At 39.5% G+C, this 23,544-nt stretch overlaps 1 protein-coding gene across 7 annotated transcripts in view; it reads right to left on the minus strand.

Moving 5' to 3' along the window:
* The window catches only part of SFSWAP (splicing factor SWAP), a 117,124-nt gene that overhangs the window by 55,232 nt on the left and 38,348 nt on the right, over positions 1-23,544 (minus strand). For 5 of the 7 annotated variants that reach the window (XM_078154253.1, XM_021004369.2, XM_021004372.2 and 2 more), the window contains 4 exons: positions 22,059-22,296; positions 21,644-21,775; positions 21,195-21,288; positions 14,814-14,994 (listed from right to left, as the gene is read on the minus strand). In XM_078154253.1, the coding sequence (XP_078010379.1) occupies positions 14,814-14,994; positions 21,195-21,288; positions 21,644-21,775; positions 22,059-22,296 (645 nt within the window). The remainder of the gene's footprint in view (positions 1-14,813; positions 14,995-21,194; positions 21,289-21,643; positions 21,776-22,058; positions 22,297-23,544) is intronic. The other 2 variants (XM_021004371.2, XM_021004373.2) reach the window with 1 other exon arrangement.

Here is a 23,544-nt window from a genome sequence, read left to right on the forward strand (position 1 = left end):
TGTATTGCTGAGAAGAACTGTCATTCACAGCTGATCACCACACAATGTTGCTGGTACTATGTATGATGTTCTCCTGCTTCACGTTGCAACAGTTCATGGAAGCCTTTCCAGTTTTTTCTGAAACCAGCCTGATCATCATGTCTTATAAGCCAATAATATTCCACTACATTCACATACCACAACTTGTTTAGCCATTTCTCAACTGATCGGCATCCCCTCAATTTCCAATTCTTTGCCACCACAAAAAGAGCCACTATAAATATTTTTGTACATATAGGTCATTTCCCCTTTTTTTGGTGATATTTTTGGGATACAGACCTAGAAGTGGTATTGCTGGGTCAAAGGGTATGCACTTTGATTGCTCTCCAGAACAGCTGGATTAGTGCACAACTCTACCAATAGTGCATTAGTATCCCAAATTTATGATGTCCTCTCCAACACTTATTTCCTTTTCTATCTTATTAGCCAATCTGATAGATGTAAGGTGATACTTCAGAGTCGTTTTAATTTGCATTTCTTTATATGATTATAGCTTTGATTTATGCATCTGAAAACTGCCTATTCATATACTTCACTTTTACCTCTTAAGACCCATAGCCCAATATTTATCAGCCAAACCAGTTTCTGGTAAGCTGTTATCTAACTGACCTTTCTCAATAAGTTCAGTGCCTAGTTCATAGTTTTCTTCTCCACTCCAACTCCTTCCCTCATTCTAGAAGCCTTCAACATACATGTTGATATTCATTCACACACCCTAATTTCCTCTATTTCCTGCACTTGATCTCATATACACATAGGAATGATTGCACCCTTGATCTTGCCCCAAGTGTTTGGCTTCCAGGTTCAACAACTCCCAGTTTCCTTTATCTGATTACAATCTTTTATCTTTCCATCTCTATTTTCAAAATGTCCATCAGTTAGTGATGGAACTACAGCTCAGATAGACTAGAGATGGATAAATATCCGGGCATCTTCTGTAGAGAATTGATAACAGGAAGAGGGCTGATGAGAACACCAAATGAAAGAGTAAGGAGTTAAGAAAAGAGGGCTCAAGACAGAGTCGTGAAATTAGACATCTAAAGTTGGTGGGCATGACCTGGATCTAGCAAATGATACTGAAAAGCAATGGTCATACAGATAGGAGGAAAATCAAAAGAGAACAGAATAGCAAAAATCCCAGGGAGGAGAAAGTATTCAAGAAGAGGAGGTGGTCAACAATGTCAAATGTAGCAGAGACAAGAAAATTACAAGGATCAAAAAAAGTTCATTCTATTTGGCAATTAAGAGGCTACTAGTAATGGGAGAAAACATTTTCAGGTGACTTCACGGTCAGAAGCTGTTTCAGGTTTAGAAGAAGGGAGAGGAGAGTATGTGGAGATGCTCATGTAGATGACTGTTCAGGTTTAGTTGAGAAAGGGAGGACAGACATAGGATGATGGCTGGTAGACACGGTAGGATCTAGTGAAGGTTTTTTAAAGACAGGAGAGACTTGTGTATGCTTGTGGGCAGTAGGAATGCAGTCAGCAGAGAGAGAAAGATTAAAGATGAGTGATGGTAGGGTAATCTGGTGGAGAAGAGAGGAAGGGATTATTGAAGGCACATGTAGAGGGACTGATCTTGAGTGAAGGAAGAAATGTCAGAGGGATGCGAGATGAGGAGAGAACTCTCAGCTAATGATCTGAAAAAAAATTTTTTTTTGGGTAAATTATGAATCAAGGTCTTCAGCAGAGAGGGTAGGAGACGAAGCAGCATGGGAGGAAGAAAGGATATGGAATAGTTGCTGTGGTGATTGGGAAAGGGGATCAATTAGGGAGGATTAGTAGGACTGCCTTGCTGTACTGAAATCTCAGTTGAGATGAACTAGTATACATTTATGGTGCATTCACAATTTCCTCCAGCTCCGTTTTCTTATATGTCTTCCTCTCTCCACTTTACAAACCTTTATTCTAGTTCAGGGACTCAGTCCCCTCTTGACTGGACTATTATTAGAGCAGCCTTTGACAACTGACCTCTCTGATTAAAATCTCTTCCCACTCCAAACTAGTTCAATTCAATAAACATTTACTATGTGCCAGGCACTGTGCCAAGTGCCTGGGAATATAAATAAGAAGCCCTTACCTTCAGGGAGCTTACAATCTAACAGGGAAGACAAAGACTACACACAAAAGGAAGCTGGGAAGGGAGGGAGTGGGATGAGTACCCAGAATTGGGGCATCTTGTTCTATAGAGCTGAAACTAAGTAGAGCTCCAGATGGAAAAGTAGCATGAGCTTCCTGTCCTCTATGATGGAGAGGTTTAGGAGGAGTTAAGTGTTCCACCTTCAGGCCCTCCACTCAGAGGGAAGAATCACTATGAAATGTAAGACAGCCACCCTTCATTCAGATGCCAAATTGATTTTTCTGAAGCATGGGTCTTACCTTGTCCTCTTTGCTCAATAAATTACAGTGACTCTCTTATTACCTACCTCCAGGACCAAATACAAAAGCCCTTTGACAACTGAAGCTATTGACAACTTGGTCTCTCCCTGCCTTTCCAATCTCTTCCACTGTACTTTCCTCTATACAATCTGTGATCTATCTGTACTAGTCCTTCTTGCTATTGTTTGCACATACACTCTATCTTTTGTTTCTATGCCTTGATATTAGCTATTTCCCATGCCAGAAGTGCTCTCTTTTCACAATCTCCAATTCTTATAACCCACCCTTGGCCAACGAACCCATCATCAATAGGTTTCGTGATAGTACTGGCATGCAAATAGATAAGGTAAATACAACAGGTAAGAATGGTGAACTGACTCTAATAAGATCATAGTTAATAGAGATAATGTAAAATCTCATACTTGACTAAAAAACCCAAACGCTTCACAATTAGATGAGTTACAGGTCCTAGACAGCAATTCATCTGAAAAAGTTCTAGTTGGTCAACCAGCATTCATTAAGCTCCAAACACTGTGCTAAGTGCTGGGAATACAAACACAAGCAAAGAGAGAGTCACTGTCTTAGAAGAGCTTCATTTCAATGTAGAAAGACAACACATACAAGGAAGCTGGGGGAAAAAAAAGGGTGAAGTGAGAGACAGGTAGCCTGTACAGGTAATGATGGAGAAGTATGAAGGGCAGCCTGGTAACAAATGAAGAAATAACAGGGCTGGGTGCCCTACTTCAAAGGAGGTTCTGGGAGGGTAGCAAGAAGGGCACTTCTAAGGTATGGAAGGATGTAGAGGTTTCAGGGGCATGGTGATTTAGTCTGGAGGGCAGTGTTTTAGTGGACTTTAGCTCCCAAATGATCCATGGCATTAGAGAATCACTGAAATGGAAGGGCCCTCTGAGGCTACCTGGTTCAATTTGTACTTGAAAAAGAATCCCCTCTACATCATATTGATAAATGGTCATAAGCTTTTATTGAGGCCCTTCAGGATGGGATAACCTACAGTGGTCCAGTCTACTTCTTGGACAGCTCTCACTGCTGACAAAATTATTCCTCATAGAAATCTAAATCTGCCCCTGCCCTTAAGGGCCAAGCACTAACAGTCTTACTGGATGTCTCATTTACAACTCTTCCACATAACACTCCTCTATGTACTTAAAGACAGCTATCATATTTTCTCATAAGTCTTCTCTTCGCTAGGTAAAACATTCACAGTTTTTTCAACTAATCATCTGGCATGACATCAGGCCCTTCATCAATATGGTGGTCTTTCTCTGGATATCTACCAACTTTGTTAATGTCCAACTAAAATGAAGCGTCCAGAATGGATCAAAATACTCTGGATAAGGTTTGACAAAAGCAGAATTGAGCAGGACTATAATTTTCTTATTCCTAGATACCATGCACAGTCAATAGTATGAGGCCAAAAACCCCCTAATATCTTAGGCTGTATTAAGAGATGTACAGTGGGCTGAACACTGCAAATGTTATTTCCACCACTGTGTTCAGTTCTGATAGTCACAATTTATGAAGGGCATCAATGTATAAAAGGCTTTCAATAGAAGGAAACCAGGATAGTGAAAAGCCTCTAAATTATGCTACACGATAATCGACTGGAAGTTCTGGGAATGTTTAGCTTGAGGAAGAGACTGTGTGAGGCAAAACGTTACCCATTTTCAAATATCTGAAGGGCTATCAGGTGGAAGAGGGCTGCCCTTAAGACAGCAAAAGCTGGATGACCATCTTAAAGGAATATTCTATAGGTGATTTTTATTCAGGTATGAATTGGATTATACGGTTATTGAGGGCCATTTAAAAGCTGAAATCCTGTGATTTTCACTGATTGTATATAGACAAAATTACCAAAGTCCTGTACAGAGCGACATCTCTTCTATGTAGGAACACATCTTTTTAGGTCCAATTTGTAGGACTCAGGTCGTCATTAACTGCTTGCAGGACACCTTTTACTAAATATCCTCCTGGCACCTCAAAGTCAATGTCCAGAAGGAAGCTCATCGTCTTCTTTGATAAGCGTGCCCTTCCCCTCTCCCACTCTTTTTTTTTCTGTAGAAACCACCATCATCTTATGCAACACTCTCTTTTCAGCTAAGTTTAGCAATACGAGTCATTTGTGACTCTTCCTTCTCCATCTACTCTATGCATCCAATTACTTGCCAAGACTTCTGAATTCTATATCCACAACACCTTTTGCACCTATCCCTTTCCCATGTGGCCATCCCTTTACTCCTGCGGCTATCAACTGGGTCAGGCCCTCACCATCTTTTACCTAGGTTATTGCAATATTCAAATTGTTATCTCCACTTCTAAGTCACTCCTTTCTGCTATCCATCTTTTTCCCAGCTGCACCACCCCCCAATTAAATAAAAAATCATTCTAGTGTAAAACACCTGAAAATTTAATGTTAAGTTCTGCGTCAATGTTAATTTCATTTTCACAAGGTAAGGGATCAATGGGGTAAATTCTATTCTAGACCAGCTTTTCATCAAAAAGGAGAAATGGGCTGCTGGGATGGAAATAATATAAACCTAAGTGGGAAGTAAGAACTTGATCTTATATTGATGGTAGAGGAGAAGAATGCTTGGGACATTCTGACATTTACCTAGATTTCTGGTAAGCAGATTTGAAGAGCTTCTGAGGAAACGATGGTAGAGTTTCATGGACTAAAATTCTATAGGGGGGGAGTCTGTCTAGGAAGGATGGGAAACTCTCAAGAATGAAATTCTGAGACTCAAAGAAAGGTGCTTTTTTCCCCCCTTTTATGCTATAGTAGGGAAAATAAGACAATCAAAACTCAAGGTAGATAGGACGATAACAACAAAGAGAAACAAGGCTGAGCTATTTGACTCTTATTTTGCTTTCGTTTTCTCTGTGAAGAATGATCTTTGGATTAGAGAAAACAGAAAAGAAATGACTAAATAGGGAGTTGATACTGAAAAGAAGTGAGGAGATAATGAGAACATCTCAGCTCCCATCATAAGTACAAGTTAAATGGATCAGAAGAACTATATTCTTGAGTATTGAAGGAACTGAGATACGTGACTGCTGAGATGTCAGTGACCTTTGAAAAATTCTAGAAAACAGAAAAGGTACCAAAGGATTGGAAAGGGCAAATGTTTCATTTCTTTTAAATAGAACAGATTATGTAAATAATAGTATAATGAGTATGACTTCAATTTCTGGCAAAATTCTAGAACATATTAAAATTATGGTTAGCAAACAGAAAAAGAAGAAGTGATTACGGACAGCTAGCAAAGTTTTTATGGGGGTTACTAAGCCAGTGGATTTAGGGAAATACAGATACACAACAAATACTTATTAATCACCTACTACATGCTAAGCACTGTATGAGGCATTGTGCTATCTGATTTTTATAAATATAAGCCTCATAAAGTCTTGACTGCTATTCCTGTTGAAAAGATGGACTGGTTAAAAAAGAGATGGACTGAGGGACAGCTGGGTGGTGCAGTGGATAGAGCTCTAGCCTTGGAGTCAGTAGGACCTGAGTTCAAATCTGGCCTCAGACACTTGACACTTACCAGCTGTGTGAGCCTGGGCAAGTCACTTAATGCCATTGCCTAGACTCTCCCTCATACCCCTCCCCCCAAAAAGAAAAAAGAGATAGATCAATAGAACTGACTAGACAAGGAAGAATGAGAAACAATGGAACTCAATAACCCAATGTTTGATAAAGTAGAAAATATTAATTATCTAGAAAATGATTCTATATTTGATTAAAAAAAAACGCTGGGAAAATTCTGTAGAGCAATTTGGAACTATATCCAAAGGGCTATAAAAGCCTGCATACCCTTTGACCTAGAAATACCACTACTAGGTCTGTATCCCAAAAGAGACAAAAAACAAAAAGGAAAAGGACCTATATGTACAAAAATATTTATAGCAGCTCTTTCACTGGTGGTAAAGAATTGGAAATTGAGGAGATGCCCATCAATTGGGGAATGGCTGAGCAAGTTGTGGTATATGAATGTAACGGAATACTATTGTGCTATAAGAAATGATGAGTAGGATGTTCTCAGAAAAACCTGAAAAGACTTATGTGTCTTTCATGAGATGATGCCAAGTGAAATGTACTGTATACAAAGTAACAGCAAGACTCTAAGATGATCATCTGTGAATGACTTAGCTATTCTCAGCAATACAACGATTCAAGACAATGCTGAAGGAAAATGCTATCCATCCCCAGATAAAGAACTGATAGTGTCTGAATACAGACTGAAGCATACTCTTAAAACTTTCTTTATTTTTCTTGAGGGTTTTTTTGATCTATATTTTCTTTCATAATACAACTGTTATGGAAATGTTTTACATGATTACACATGTATAATCTATATTGAAATGCTTGCCTTCTCAATAAGGGGTCGTGGGGAAGAAGGAAGGGAGAGAATTTGGAACTCAAAGTTTTAAAAGTGAATGTTAAAAATTGTTTTTACATGTAACTGGGGTAAAATAAAATAAAAAAATTAAAAAAAAATGCAAGGGAAAAAATGGAAAGCAGTCTGGCAGAAATTAGGCTTAGACGAACATCTTACAACATATTCCAAAATACATTTTTTCCCAAAAATTTTAAATGAATATGCAACCTTAATATTAAAGAATCATACTATTAAAACACACACATACATACACACACACCCCTCTATCCATCCACATTTATTAATTGCCTACTATAGGCCAGGGACTGTACTAAGTACTAGAGACATAAAAACACAACAACAAACAAGCAACAAAAAGACAGTCCATTCCTGCCCTCAAAGAGCTTACAATCGAATGGGGGAGATCACATACAACAAATACATAGAAACCAAGCCAAATATAGGGTCAATAAGAAATAATGAACAGAGGGAAAGAACTAGAATTAAGAGAGGCTGCGAAAAACTTCCCAGATGGAATTTCAGTTGACATTTGAAGGAAGTTAGAGAATCCAGGAGTCAGAGAGCATTCCAGGGATGGGAGTCAGACACAGGAAAAACCCAGACTAAGACATGGGGTATCTTGTTCGTGGAACAGCCACAGGCACTGTACTACAGAGTCCGCATGGAGGAGTAAGGTGTGTGAAGACAGGAAAGGGGAAAGGAGGCCAGGGTAGAAAGGGCTTTGAATGCCAAATAGAAGATTTTGTATTTGTTCCCGAAGGCAACAGTGCAGTTTATCGAGTAGGGGAATGATATGTTCAAATCTGCACTTTGGGAAGATCACTTTAGTGGCTGAATGGGGGGCAGATTTGAGTGGGGAGAGATGTGAGGCAAGCAGACCCACCAGCAAACTATCACAGTGATTCAGGGCCTGCACTACAGTGGTGACAGTGTCAGAGGACAGCAGGGGGTATATTTGACAGATGTTACAGAGATGAAATCAACGGGCCTTGGCAACAACTTGGATATGGGGGTAAGTGAGAACGAGGAGTCCAGGATGACTCTGAGAAAGTAAGCCTGAGGGGTTACTAGGAGCATGGAGTTACTCTACATTAACAAGGAAGGTAGGGGAGAGGGGAAGAGGGTTTAGGAAGAAAATAATAAATTATGTATTGCACATACTAAAATGTCTACTGGACAACCAGTTTGAGATATCTGAAAGGCAGATACAGATGAGAGTCTAGAGGTCAGCAAAGAGGCTGGGGCAGAAGAGGCAGATTTGAGAATTATTAGCACAGAGATGGCAATTAAACTCATGACAGCTAATAAGATCACCAAGTGAAGTTGTATAAAGGCAGAAGAGAAGAGGGTCCAGGTTCAAGCAACAGCACTACCCATCTCCTTGTTGGTACAGACGTCTACCCTGATTATGTGAGATAACTTCCCTTCACCTTTCTTTCTTCCTAGTATATTCTTCTTCATTTTTCTCTCCACTCTTAAGATCACTAAGACAAAACAAAAGTATTCCCAGGCCTACTGTCTAATCAGACTCCCTCTATGACCTCTGATGATGACAGGGTTTAACCACCTCCCCATATTAGAATATAAGCAGTTAATCTTTGTTTAATTCTTTATCACTATTCATGTTTATCTCTATATGTTTCTCTTAAATTCCACAGCTCTGATCTTTTTATCAGGAATGCTTAGAAGTCCTGTATTTCTTTCAAGGTCCATTTCTCTTCCTTTAGAATTAGATTCAATTCCACTAACCAAGTTATTTTTCACTATAAGCCTCTATCTTTTGCTTTTTGTAACAGGTTATTCCGAGCTCTCCACTCCTTACAAGTGGTGGCTGCTATATCATGTGTGATCCTGGCTCTGGCTCCTTCGTACTTGAATTCTTGCTTTCTGGTTGCTTGACCTGGAAGCTCTGGCTTTTGTCTGTGATGGTCCTGAGAGTTTTAATTTAAGGATGTCTTTTAGAAGGTGACTGGGGGATTCTATTTCCACTTTGTTCTCTGGTTCTAAGAGCTCTGGGCAGTTTTAAGATTTCTTGAAATGTCTAGGCTCTTGTTTTGGTCATGGTCTTAAAATTGTTTTCCCCTTGATCTGTTTTCCAGGTCAGCTGTTTTTGCTATGAGATATCTCATGTTTACTCCCCCCCCCCCTTTTTTGATTTCAATATTATTTCTTGTTGTTTCACAAGTTACTGGCTTCTATTTGGTCCATTCTTTCATGGAGTTTGTTGCTTAGGCAAGGCTCTGTACCTCTTTTTTTCCAGCTGTTAATTCTCCTTTCATATCTTTCTTTCCTAGCTCCTGCCTCTTTTCCCATTCTTTTCTCTAGCCTCACATTTCATTAACAAAACCTCTCTCAGTTAACTTTTTACTCTTGCTTCATCTCTTCTAGGAATTTTAGTTTAACTTTTGCCCCGCACTGTGTTCTTCTTTGATGCTTTCTTTGCTTGCAGATATTTTTGGAGTCACTCTATTTCTGGGTTTGTATCTTGAGTGTCTCTGCCACGATAGCGGCTCTTTATGGTGGGATTTCTTTTTGTTTGTTTGCTCATTCCTCCAGCCTACTTTCTGACTTTGGACTCGATGCTGGGTCAGGCTCTGTGCCTTCTGGAGAGAAGGTCTGGGCTGGTCTTGTTGCTGTATTCTTGAGGTATTGAGTCTTGTGTTCCAAGTTCTCTGGTACAGTTCATGCTCGGGACCTGCAAGTTTTCAGTGCTTCCAAAGTGGTCTGATTCAGGGTGAAGTCTGATTGCTGCCCCTCTGGTTTGAGCTCTGAAAGTTCCTGGCTTGGGTTCGGGTCTGAGCAACAGCAGACTATTGCTGGGCTGAACTGCCATGAGTTAGCTAGAAGGCTCTACTGGTCCAGAGTGACAGCGCTGCAGGCACCTCTTCTGTCTGACATTCTTGCCCTAGTTATTTCTCTGCAGACCTCAGGGCCTTGCTTCTGAATCGGTTCCTTTCCGAGCACACTATCCAGAGCCTTGCTACCCAGGAATGCTAAGCCTTGGCACAGGTCCCCTTGCCAGTCTGCTTGAGTCTGTGACCTGGAACTAGGTAGAAGACCACAAAGCTGTCAGCTGGCACTTCTGTCCCTGTTCTGGCGCCACCGCACAGGAATGGGATCTCTGCTTGTTCTGATAAACAGCCTCCCTCTATGTTGGAATGCTCTAGAGGGTCCCCAGCATCCACAGACCTCTTTGCCTCCCTCTGCTGACTTGAGCTAGAAAAATGACTCACTGTAACTCTGCTCTGGATTTCCTCTGGTATGTTTTCTAGATCTGTTTGGAGGAGCTTTTGAGGGCAGCTTGCTGTATAACGTCCTTCTATTTTGCCATCTTGGCTCCACCTTGAGGTTGAATTAAACGTAGACAAATGTAAAGTCTTACACTTAATATGAAAAAAAATCTACCCCAAAAGCACAAGTTTGAGGAGGTACAGTTAAACTGAGGTTTGTGTGAAAAAAGATTTGGGAACTATGGTAGAACGCAAGCTTAATATGAGTCAACATCATGACACGGTAGGTGGGAAAGCTAATGCAATTTCAGGTTGTATGAAGGTACGTTTTCTATGACTAAGGTGACAGTGAAAATATAGTCTGTTCTGGTCAATTACACCCCTAGCACGGTATTCAGTAAACCACATTTTATGAAGGACATTGAGATATAGCAGAGCACTCACAGGAAGGAAAGCAGAATGATGTAGGGGTCTTAATAACATGAGGAAGAAAGAGTTGAAGGAATTGGGATGACTAGCTTACAAAAGACTCAGGGAGAATATCAATAGGTTTTCTTTTTTTTTTTGGCTAGGCAATGGGGTTAAGTGACTTGCCCAGGGTCACACAGCTAGTAAGTGTTATGTGTCTGAGGCCGGATTTGAACTCAGGTCCTCCTGAATCCAGAGCCGGTGCTCTATCCACTGTGCCACCTAGCTTCCCCCTATCAATAGTTGTTTTCAAACATTTGAAAAGCTATCACCTGGAAGGGGAATTAAATTTATTCTGCTTTGTCTGGAGGAATGAAATGGAAGCAGGTATAGACTGCAAAGTGGCAAATTTAGGCTCAACATAAGGAAAATTTTAATTTCATCATATTACCAGAATCCAATAGATCTCTGATCTACTGGATTGTGTCTCTTCCTTTCAATGTTTCAGATCACAACTCATTCTCATGGCTGCTTATTCCTTGCAATGTTTCTCCCACAACTTTACCTCAGGAAGTCCTAATATGGTGAGATTCTTCCTTGAGATCTTATGACTTTGTGAGGATAAGGGAGCAGGCAGACTGTCTCCTTACACTCTGGTCTTTATTTTGGTCAGGTGAGCAACCTACATTATAATCTGATCACACATCTTGACCCTTCGGTGAAGGGTAGAGTTCAACCCAAAACTGTCCTCTTCTCTTGATTCCCTTGCCCCCTTAGAACACCACTACATGTGTCCTGCCTGGATCATTCTCACCTTTGCTCCCACACACTGCTATTAGATGACGTTGGAGAACATCACGTGACTTTGTTTAATGGAATCATTACACATTTATGTTACATAATCTTAACTGGGTCTTTATTACTGCTAGGTAGTCATTTTACACCTCTCTAATTAACTCAATAACTCACTCACCAGAGTGGTTCTTCCAAATCTTTTCACCTACCTCCCCATCCTCCCAGCTGGAAAAATTTTCTCCTACTTCACAGAAAAACTTGAGGCCATTTGCCAAGAATCTTGTCGCTCCCATTTCCTCTTTCAACTCTGTCTCACGCGGTGAGGTGGCCTTTCTCTTTGCAAGCATTAACCCTTCTATGTGTACAAGGGATCTTCTTTAACAGACTGCCCCATCTATCATCTCTACTCTCTCACTTACCTTCAATCCTTGTCTACTGGCTGTTTTCTGATTGTGTACAAACATGTCCAATTCTCCATCCTCAAAAAACCTTCACTCGATCCACTCATCAGTGCTATAAGGTTCCACATCTCTTCTGCCTTTTGCAGCCAAACTGCTTGAGAAAGATGTTTACAGCAGGTGCCTCTACTTCCTCTCCTCTCACTCTCTTCTTAATTCTCTGTAGTCTAGTCGTCAATCAGAACTGCTCTAACCAAAGTTAACGATGATCTCTTAACTGCCAAATCGAACGGTCTTTTCTCCATTTTCATCTTTTTGGGCCTCTGCAGCCTCTATGCTGTTGATCATCCTCTTCTTGATGTCTTCTTTGGCATTCACTTCTCTCTAGGCTTTTGGGACACTACTCTCTCCTGGTTCCTCTCCTATCTGATTGCTCCTTCTCAACCTTTCTTGCTAGATCCTTTTCAGGTCATACCCCCCTAATTGCAGGCGTCCCAGAGGGCTTTATCCAGGGCCCTCTCTTCTTCTCCCTTTACACTACTTCATTTGGTAATCACAGCTCCCATAGTTTCAATATATCACTTCTATGCTGATGAGTGTCAATTCTATTCATCCAGTGCTGATCTCCAATTTCATATTTCCACACTTCCTATTAGAGATCTCAAACTGCATGCCCTATGGAGATCGCAAACTCACTAATTCCAAAACTGAATTCAATATTTTTCTCTCCAAACCTCTCCTCTTCTGAGCTTCCCTGCCACCATCCTCCCAGTCCCTGTGCCACCCCCTTCTCACCCCCTGCCTTAGGGCTCGCTAACTAACTGCTCAGGTGTAAGTCTGTGAAGTCTACAGTGGTTTATACTTGTTCTCTCTTTGTGTCATTAGGATTTGATTATCTGTGTAGATACTGTTTCCCTTTAGAAAAATGTGAGCTCCTTGAAGGCGGGAAACAGGTGCTTAACAAATGCAGATTGAAATTACACAGTATCTCTTGGAACCTAATGAAATCTCCCAACCTGACTACAATGGATTCATGTATTTTTGAATCCAGTAACACTTCACTGCTCCAGGTAACAGTGGAAGAACTTGCCTGAATTAAGGAAAATTCTTTGCGACTCTTTTCAGTAAAATGGTCTTGTCACTTTCAGCAGCCCCTCTGAAAGCCTGACTTGTACTTTGGCATCTTCAGAGCTGGGACAAAAAAGCTTAGTTAGCTGGTTGCTGCTGCTGCTGCTGAAGCGCTGATTACAATTTGGCTTCTTTGGCTTCCTCTTTTCTACTAGCACTGCTCCCGTCCTTGAGGAGTCCCTGTCATACCTGCCTGGACGATTACAACAGTCTGAAAGAACTTCTGGCCTTCACTCTAGTCCAGGGGCTCCTACCCCTGTTCTGCATCATGGGCCCCCTTTACTCTGAAGTAAAGGCCCTGCTAAAGTCTACAGACCCTTTCTCAGAATCATATTTTTATATATGTAAAATAAAATACATATGATTACCAAGAAAATCAATTATATTGAAACAGTTATGAAAATATTAAAAAACAAACATGTTTGAAGACCTCTGGTTCAAAATTCCTGCTATAATTCATCTTTCATACCATTGCTGGAATAATGTTTCTCACAGACAGGAGTACTGTCTTCTTGGAAGTCTTTGGTGGCTCTTGATTGCTTTCTGAGTAGAGTTTAAACTTCTTTGCCCAGCTCAACAATCTGATGCCACTGTGGCTTTCATCTTATCTTATGTAACTCTCCCTCAGGAACACTTCAGTCAAATGCATATATTCTCTGCCTACAGAAATGCTCTCAGTCCTCTATGTCTTTGCTCACACTTTTCTCTGTGCCTGTAATAGCTTCCCTCCCACTTTTTGCCCACTGAATTCCTATCCATTCTTTAAAGTTCAGCTCAAATGCCACTTCCTCTAGGAAGAGTTTCTAATGACTAATGAGCAAATTTCTCCCCCTCAGAGTTCACATTCCATTTTGTTTGGATTTAGAGCCAAAAACCATGGGTTCAAAATCCACCTTTGCTACTCGCTGTGTGAAGTTGGGCAAGTCATTCAGCCTAGTGACCAGGCTTCAGTTTCTTCATCTACAGAACGCCAGGGCTTGCTTCCCTTGATGTAGAAAACTCCTTTTAATTCCGGATGCTGTTAAGCTATATACTTGTCAGGCAATACTGTGAAGTACAGTTATTTTTTGTTGATCTCATCCCTCCTGGACCTTGAGGGTAGTAACTGTCTCATCTAAACCTTTTACAACATTTGACACACAAAAAGCACTTCATGTTTGCTGAAGAATGGATATGGAAGTCTACACGGTACCTCAAACTGGGCTGAGGAAATGTTGACTAATGAGAAATCTGTCCTTGGAGCCAAACAGCCCAAACGATTTAAATCTCAGCTCTACAACTTGTTAGGTGTGTGTCTATAGACAGTTTATTCCATTTCTTTTAGCTTCGGTTATGTCATTTATACAATAAGGGTCATAATAATATTTAATACATGGTTATTACCTTCCTCAGGGTTACTGTGAGTATAAAACGAGATGATACACAAAGCCTTTTATAAACCTCTTTAGTTGTACTCTCAGTTCCAAGTATAGTGCTTGGCTTGGTTCTTAATATCCTCTGATTCATTAAAGTGAGTTTTTTTTTGGTGGTGTTGGTGGTCTTGGTTTGTTTTGGAGCTTTGGTGAGGAAATTCCCTTTCCTAAGGCAGATTAACAATTGTTCATAATTTCTAATTCTTAAAGCATTTCCTGGGGCAGGGAGAAGTTAAGTGGCCTGCTCACAATCAGGCAGCCAGGACATGTCAGGCTAAATATATGTTATATGTTAAAGCACTATAGAAATTTTAATTGTAAGTATCCTATTGCTTCTAAACTACTTGAAAATATCTGAAAATTTGTTTTTCTAAGCATTTCATCTCCTTCCCTTAACCTGTTCTAAACAGATCACCTAATGAAAAGGGAACTTCAGATAAACCTCTGTTTGAAATAAGTCATTAGTACATTGACTTACCAATAACAACCAGTGCCAAACAATAATATATGATGCACTACAATTCTAAATTCTTCCCTGCTAAGCTTATAACTGAAAACAAAGACACAGGATCATATTTCTGTTTTAAGAACCACATGAACTTACCTTTCACCAGTTTACCGTCACTGATGACTTTACTGGAAGCTGACTCCTTTTTTGCCCCTGAGGCACCCTTTCCTCCTGTGTCGGCAGCATCTTCAGACCCACCATCTTCTATCACTTCATGGGCACTTTCAGGGGCAGGCTCTGCTGGAGCCTCTTCTGCTACAGCTGTTGCCGTTACAACCTACATAAATTGCACATCACCCAACTGTAACTTCAATGACATAATTATAATTTTAAAATTTGGAAATAAGCAAGGCATACATTTAATTTGACACTAGTATTTTGGTAACAGTGTGCACTTTATCTGACAGGAAAAAAAAAAAGAGGAAGAATAAAATATTCTTCCACAAGAATTGATGCCCATGGATTCTCTCAAGACTAAAGTAGTTTGTGAACCATTGTTCACCATCTTTTCTTTGGAGATTCTGATTACCAAGGTTGATTTTAGAATGCTAAATTATCCCCATGTCCTTCAGATGAGTCAATTTCCTTTAGTCTGGACATTCAAAGATAGAAGGCTGCAGACATCTACTGATAAGCAAGTTGTATCTCACCCCTCCACCAAAACAGGTATAAAAAGTTAGGGCTTCCATGCTGTTGAGAATAAAAACAGAAGAAAGGCCAAGAAGGAGGGATAAACTAAGGAGACCAAAAAAACCCCCACAAAAAAAGCTTTGACTAGGGACATGATAACTTTTTTTTTTGACTGACACCACAGTCAGGGAGCAGGCAAGGGAGGTAACAGGACAAAAGCAGTGGTAATGGGGTGGAGGGAGGTTATTTTTTTTTTCACTATTACCACCTCAATGATATTAAGAGCCCTATGGGTGCTCCAGGTGCTCAATATGACACATAAAATTTTAATAAATTAAAAAAAGATTTAGATTGAAAACGTAAGTTTGTCTAATTAGAAACCTAACATTTACCAACATTTAACATGAGGTATCACTGTACCACTCTATTCTTGATATGCTGATGATCTTACCAAAGTGGCTATTTCCTCCTCCACTCATTATTGTCTTTCCATCCTGAGTAATTTGTGATTCTGCCTTTTCATAAATCATTTACAAGGGAGGGACCCAATGTGCTGGAGGTCTTCCGGTTCTTTAATATTTCGTGGAGGCAAGCACATCGCTAGGCTCTCCATTAGCTCCTGTTCATTCTTGCTACATGATCAGTTAGCCCATCATCTTTTCTTCTTTATGTCCTCAGTGATGCCTTCTGTATCACTTTCTGAACATCATCTGTCATTGGTGATACGTTCCAGTTTATTTTCATCTACCATGCCTTTTGGGTTACTGACAATTTAATTCTGAGATCATGATCTATTCTAATTTGAAGTTACATGGACTTACATGCTAGGAGAATATTGGTGTTAAAAGGAAGCATGTGCAGCAGAGTGGCTTGGAATCATTAATGATTCCATTAATGATGCGGTATAATTTCTTAAAAGTAATCCAGTCTTACTTCTGGAATCTACGATTCCTCCTTGTCCTGGATTCTTGGCTTGGCTCACTGTCCAGGTCAGTACACATAGAGGCTACTTAATGGGCTGACCACTGAGCATCACACCAAATTCTGGGCAACAGGCAGTTCTCATTCATGAAGGAAATTTCCTGGGCTGATGGCCAAGCTGATCTCTTTTGGGTGACTAGAAATTACAGGGGCAGCTAGGTAGTGCAGTGGATAGAGCACTGAGCTTGGAATCAGGAAGACTGGTCTTCATGAGTTCAAATCTGGCCTCAGACACTTATTAGTTGTGTGGCCCTGTCTGCCTCAATTTCATTTGTCAAATGAGCTAGAGAAGGAAATGGCAAACCATTTTAGTGCCTTGCTAAGAAAACCCTAAATGGGGTCATGAAGAGTAAGACACAACTGAAACAACTCAGCAACAAAAATTAGATTACACAGAGGCCTTATGGTGTTCCTCTAATTTAATGCTTTCCAGCATAAAACAATTTTAAAACAAAAAATAGTTTTTAGAGAGCTGAAATCTAAGGTAAATAAGGAATGACAGAGTACCTAGCTGCCTCCACTGAGTTTAAGTCATCAGGCTTGGATGAACCACCAACCAGGACCCTGAGATTATTACTAGATACTCTTGCTAAGCAACAGCAATTGTGAAACCAGTTCATGTGAAAAAGATCTGAGGGTTTTGGTGGACTATAAATTCAATGAATAAAAATACAATAGTAAAATAAGTTAATGTGATCATAAGATGTATTAAGGGAGGGATAGCGTTCAGAATATAGGAACTTACAGTCATACTCTACTTTGCCTTGGTCAGAACACATCTGGATTATTACGCTCAGTTCTGAATGCTACATTTTAGAAAAAACAGTAATAATTCGGAGAGTGGCCAGAAGGCGATCAGAAGAAGCACTTCAATATCATGTCACATGAATATTGCTTGAAGGAATATAGGAGCATTTTAAGAAGCATTTTACTCATAGAAGCAGATATTTAGGAACATATGATAGCTGTCTTATGGCATCTGATAGGCTGTCATATGGAGAGGAATTAGATACTGTGTTTGACTATATAGAGCAGAACCAGCAACATGGATAGAAAGCTGCAGAGAAACAGATTTAGATGCAATGTAAGTAATAATTTCCAATGAATTAAAACTATCCAACAATAAGATGAAATGCCATTTGTGGCAAGTGCCTCACCACACATCATTCTTTAACTGGAGGCTGGCTGACCAGGTGTTTTAGGGATTAAAATTCTATCCTGGTTTGGGTTGGACTACATGGCCTCTGAGGTCTGTTCCAATTGTGAAGTTCTAAGAAGGCCATTTGCAAACAGGAACATTTAAAGAACATCCTCATCAACAGGAAATCTCTCTTAGTACTTTCTCTTTGTACTAGATGGTCCTTGTGACCTATTTCCCTAAACACTACATTCCATTTTAGACCTTTTCTGATCACTCGGAGTCATTAATTCTCTCATTTTTATATGCATGTTCCCCTTACCTGCTCATCCTCTCCCACCCCCCCAAAGAAAGCTCTTTGAAGGGCAGGGAGGGTTTCTTTTTTCCTGGTCCTTATATCCCTAGTACATGTCTTTCTGTTTTATGCTGTACTTGCTATTGTTAGTCAGAGGACCACTGAACAAAATTATCTGTAGTTTTATCTCTCAAAGAATGTTCAATGCAGGATGTTAATAGATGTATAAGCACAGAATATGTTACTGGAAGTGGGTCTTTAAGGCTGTTTTGTTCACCAAATACTTTTCTAGTCATCAAAACACGGAATTAACTTCTATTCTCTATACCTCTGAATAATGTGTAATTCTGAATAAAGCGATCAACTGTAGGAAATAACTGAGGAAAGCCTCCTTGTTCTCTTTTCTTCAAGGATACCCTTGTCATGTACATAGATAATTTTCATCAAGATTATTCAGAAATGAGAAAACCATATAAGGCAATAAGAGTTGCTGATACTATCTTGGCCCCTTATTTATTTGCTTGGGGCTGGGGAGTCAGTAACACCATTCATTATATTTCCTTCTTTCGGAATGTCCTCTTTTAAAACTCTTATCAGCTGTACTAGACTTCATTTGGTTCTATTTAGTCCAGTGGCAGTTCCTGTCATTTCCACTTCCTCATATAGGACAGTGGGTACTGAGATGTTAGTATTTAAAGGAGGTAGTTTTGTTGCCATCAATGATACAAATAGGTCATTACAGAAGTGAAGAAAAGTTGTGCTGTTTCATGTCTATTTGTTGTCCTGTATTTGTTCTCTATATAAATGCTCTGAGGAAGATATGACTTAGTTGGGTCTCAGGTTAAGCTTTCTCAGGGCTCAACGCCTGCACGTCCCTTCCACCCACACCTCTGTTTTGCAAAGGGACACTATGCAAGTGTCTGGCTTAATCAGCAATGCTTTGCAAATGACCTCTAAAGAAATGCTTCCCTTGACCAACAGTCTGGTTTTCTGGCTGAGATGGTTTCGGTGGTATTTTTGGCATCCTTATTGCGGTAACTCATTTAAACTGACCACATTTCTCTTAGAAATGGTGATAAGTGGAGACACAGTCTTAAATTTTATCCATTTCCCCTTTTTTCCGGTCAATAGCTTGTTCAAGTAGGTTGGGCCACGGTTTTTGTATTGTGCTCAAGACTCATCTCCTGCTCTTTATTCTTTCATCTAACTCAGTGTTAATCTGGACTTCTGCTATAAGCAGTTAATGACGTGAACTACATATGGCTGATTCTGAAATGAGGCCCGAATTGATTATGATGAGCAACCATTTCCTGTTAAGACACAATCAATTCTGTTTTTGCCACCTGTGGTCTACTCTCCTTCTCTGCCTACTGGCACCTAAGGCTCTGACTGGAGAGTTAAGTCTTATTTTGCTCACATCCAGGCCCACCATACCTTTTCCCAGACATCTCTGTCACGCAGCCTGCATTGTAGTTTCCTCTTCCGTACAGAAACTAGACTTCAACTCCTGGAACCCTGGGCTCTAACATTCTTTTATATTGTCTTGTTCGTCAACTGGTACTTTTTGTCTACCACTCCCATGTAGGTGTGGTCTTAGAAGGTAAACTTCTTGAGGGCAGGGACTATCTTGCTTACCTGTATTTGTATTTCCTAAACTCAGCATACTGCCTGGCATGGAGTAAGTGCTTCATAACTTTCCCCCCACTCATTCCCTCTAACAAATACTCCTTTAAATGTTCATAATATTTAGGCATGAATTTTCTGAGTAATCTATAGGCTTTTGGCCTTCTTCATTTCTTATCCATGGACTACATTTTCCAATATGTTTTATACCATCTTCCCCTGTCAACCTCTGCACGATAATTACTGAATGTCACTGATACAACAGGTTTTTAAAAGAATTTCTCTATTTCATTCTCTGCAACAAAAGAACACCAGAAATGAAATCAGGAACTTAGATTCTAATTCCATCTCTGTCACTTATGTGATACATGACCATGGACAAGTCACTCTCCCTTTCTGAGCCATAGCGTCATCTGTAAAATGGAGATAATGCTACTTATGTATTGCTTATTAGACAATGGTTGTGAAGAAAGTCCTTTGCAAGTGTTTTGAGAAATGTGAGCTATTATTACTCTGGGCATCACAATAAGTTGGAGAGCTTCTGAGGTGGGTGGCTAGGATGGTGTAAGTTCTTGAGATCCCTCTAAGAGAGGATAAGTCTAAAGAACTGAAATTGTTTAGCCTGGAGAGAGAAGACTAGCAAGGGGGATGGGAAAAAGCATGATGGCTGACATCAAGAATTTGACGAGCTATTATGTGAAGAGGGATAAGATTTGTTCTGCCTGGCTCCAGAAGGCAGTACTAGAAGCAATTAGTCAAAGTTACAAATTGGATTTAGGTTTAATGCAATGTAAAACTTCCCAAGAATTGAAGCTAAACAAAAGAAGAATGGACTACCTTTATTAATTCCCCCGTGAATCTCTCCTCTCTCACAGATATTCAAGCAACGCCTGGTCAACCATTTCTAGGGGATTCTTGTTCACGTATAGGTTAGATTAGAGGGTTTCTGAGGTTCTTTCTAAATCAGATTTTGTGATTCTACAGTAGTCTAACTGGCTTCATGATAATTTGCTTCTACTTGGTATAAGCACCAAATGGCAAGATGACTAAGTGTCCCATAAAATGAAGTTTCTTGTTACATCTAGGTATACAATGGAACCTATTTCTGTCTACTCCTTACCCCCATATTTAGCTGTGGGCTTTATTGAGCTATAAAATTTCCTTTTAAATATCTATAACTCTTTATTCTATGAATATGGCTTTGTTCACTGCACAAAGATCTCACATGAAATTTGTCAACAGTTAAATGAGTATTTATAGAATTTAAAAAACTGTCTCTTAGCAGACTCTGCCCCTCTGACATGGAACAAGTACCATTTTGTCTTTCAAGTGTTTCGTGGATCACAGTGGCCAAAGAACTGACCTTGTGTTGGCCAACTTTCTCTTGAGCACTCTCTTCAAATTCAGCTAAGAGTATTTTTAATTAGTGCTATCTGTGGTCTGGACGATTCTTGAAGGCTTTCTGGCCTTGATAGAACCTGGCAGAGCTTGTATGTCAATGGCACAGCCTTCAGGAACCCTGATCCTAGTCCAAGACATGATGATGCAGCAGATACAGTGTTAGCAGTAAACCACCACTGCACTACGACATTTTTTCAAAATCCCTTCTCAGCAGGTATTAAAATGCTCATTCTACATTCTCATGTAGAAAGTAAAGTTATAAACTTTACATGCTAGATATGTAACCAAAATGGCCTCTTCTTTCTTCCTAAATTGACTTGTATTGAGAAATTTGTAAATGCATTTTTGTGCGTGCAAATTAAGTTAAAATATAAAGTTTCTTCATTAGTGCCAATCATTACATATATACCTGTGAGCTGTTGCCCCCTTCTTTTTGAAGGAAGAACTGCTTCTTAAACTCATAGTAGGCATTATACTGGTGCCATGGCTGCAGGAATTCAAACCTGTTATTAACAAAATAACAAAATAATTTGTCAACAATATAAAAATACTGCAAAAGCAACAACAAAAAAATTCCACTGCACTACCTGAAGCATGGAATGCCATTTATTGTTGAAATCTAAAATGGCTTGTGCCCCAGTTCCCAGGACACATCTTGAAAAGCATGGCTTCTGGCTTTTACATTCTAAGTAATACCAACATGCTTATTAAAAAAAAATCTTAAGTAAATCAGCATATTAGAGAATTACAACATGTATTTAACGAAAAAAAAAACCCAAACAAAAAAAACCCACCTGTAACGAAGCAAGACATTAAAAGCCCCCACAAAATCTCAAACAGGAAAATACTTGATCTTACCTCTGATCATTCTTGGCACGAACACTAGTCTCAAATTTAATTCCATTCCTAGCAACGTACTCTGCCAACTTGTCAATTACAGGCTGGATGTCCGGAGGTGGAGGGATAATGGCAACCACTGGAGCAAGGGTACTGAAAATATTAGATACCCATTACTTAAATTCATGGGGACCCAAAATAATTCTAAAAAGTTTTTTAAAGATTAACAAACACTAAGCTGAGATTAGTAGAAAAAACTGGAAATTCCAAAAATAGCAAAAGTAATATTAATGTAGTAAGGTGGTTACAATGAATAGATGAAAAAATATTATTAAGCACTTATTACAAGTCAACCTCTGGGAGTTACAAGATGTACAGTGAGTTACAATGTGGAGTTAGTCGCAAAAATGAGAAATCACACAGGAAAATCTCATACCTGGAGGGAGTTGTGGCAGAAGCTAGCCCGCTGCTGGACTCCGTTGTAGCTGGGGGTGGGGGCGGCGTAGTCCCAGGAGGGGGAGGCGCGGCTGTTACTCCTGTGGTGCTAGGTACATTAACCCCTGCAGGAAGAGCACTGTAGTAAGTAGCAACATCAATTCCTGGGGGTGGAGGTGCAAGACAATATGTTCCATCCGGCAACATGTAGTAGCTATAATACATGGCTGCCACTGTTGCTGTTAAAAAGAAAACAGACTCATTGAGAGGGAGATACCACCGGATGAGTGTACGTTCAACGTATTTTTTGGCAAAAGTGAGGGGCCTTTCGCACCTTGGGAAATGCAGCGTTTCCTGTCTGATTCTTACAACTCATCTATTTTTCTGGCCTATGGCATGAGTTTCATGTCAAGTCACTTAAGCTAAATAAAGATGACTCATCATATGAGACTAAATCAAAAATGAATAGACACGAAGCATTCAAAGTACATGTAAAAATGAATTTAATATGGGGCTCTCTCTAGAGAAGGTAATGGTTTCAAATATTGCAGATAATAATACTATGAATGTTCTGGTATAAAAAGAAAATAAGGGGAAAAAAATCTACTTAAATTAGAAGTATCCAGTGATTAATAGGAAAATATAAGAATTAATTTCTTAATTAGTAAGCACTACTACCTTCATTACTGTAACTACAGTATAAGTTTGTTGGCCAAATTAGAAAAATGTTATAAATTGGCACAAATCAAAGTATAGACATCACTTTCAAGTAGATGCATAGTTCCATTTGAGAAATAAATGTCCTGACTAAACAAATTAAATTTTATCTTAGTAATGTGAATGATGAAAAAGATTTTCCTAAGTAAATAATTAGAAAACATAAAGTATCTCTTCCATTTTCACTAATTCAGACTGACCACTCTCCATTTTTATAACAAGGATGCTGTGCTGGAAAAACAAAACAAAACATCAAAAAGAATGTCAATTTAAAATACCTCAGCAGCAGCAGTTAGAATTATAGCCTTGCTATCACGAATCAGAAAGACCGCATAATTCATATGTGCTCTAGGCACAATAAAATTATGAAGATAGCTCCCTCAAGAGAACAAAACTCCCCTCAAATTCACAGCTGTTAATGACTTATTTTATTAATTATACATGTATGGATTTTTAATTGTCACACTGGCACAATGAATCGCTGGTGCACAGGAAAAGCAACATTTTTATTTGTGAAAACTAGGTGGGTAGTTTTAACGTACTCACCACATTTATCTCCAGCATGAAAATATTTCGTTTCATCACACAGTTGGCAATCTTTTAAGAAAGACCCTGGATTGGAAGAACAATGGAACTACAGGCCAAGACCAAAGCCCTTGGATAGTACTATTTGGGGCATGGGAGGGAAAGGAGCTGTTTGAAAGTACAAAAAAGCAATGTTTTTTATTTAAGTCCTTCAAAAAGAACTTTTCTATCAAAATTAAAATTTA

Source organism: Phascolarctos cinereus, unplaced genomic scaffold, assembly GCF_003287225.1.
Source record: "Phascolarctos cinereus isolate Bilbo 61053 unplaced genomic scaffold, phaCin_HiC Scaffold_4;HRSCAF=312, whole genome shotgun sequence".
NCBI classification, from domain to species: Eukaryota; Metazoa; Chordata; class Mammalia; order Diprotodontia; family Phascolarctidae; genus Phascolarctos; species Phascolarctos cinereus.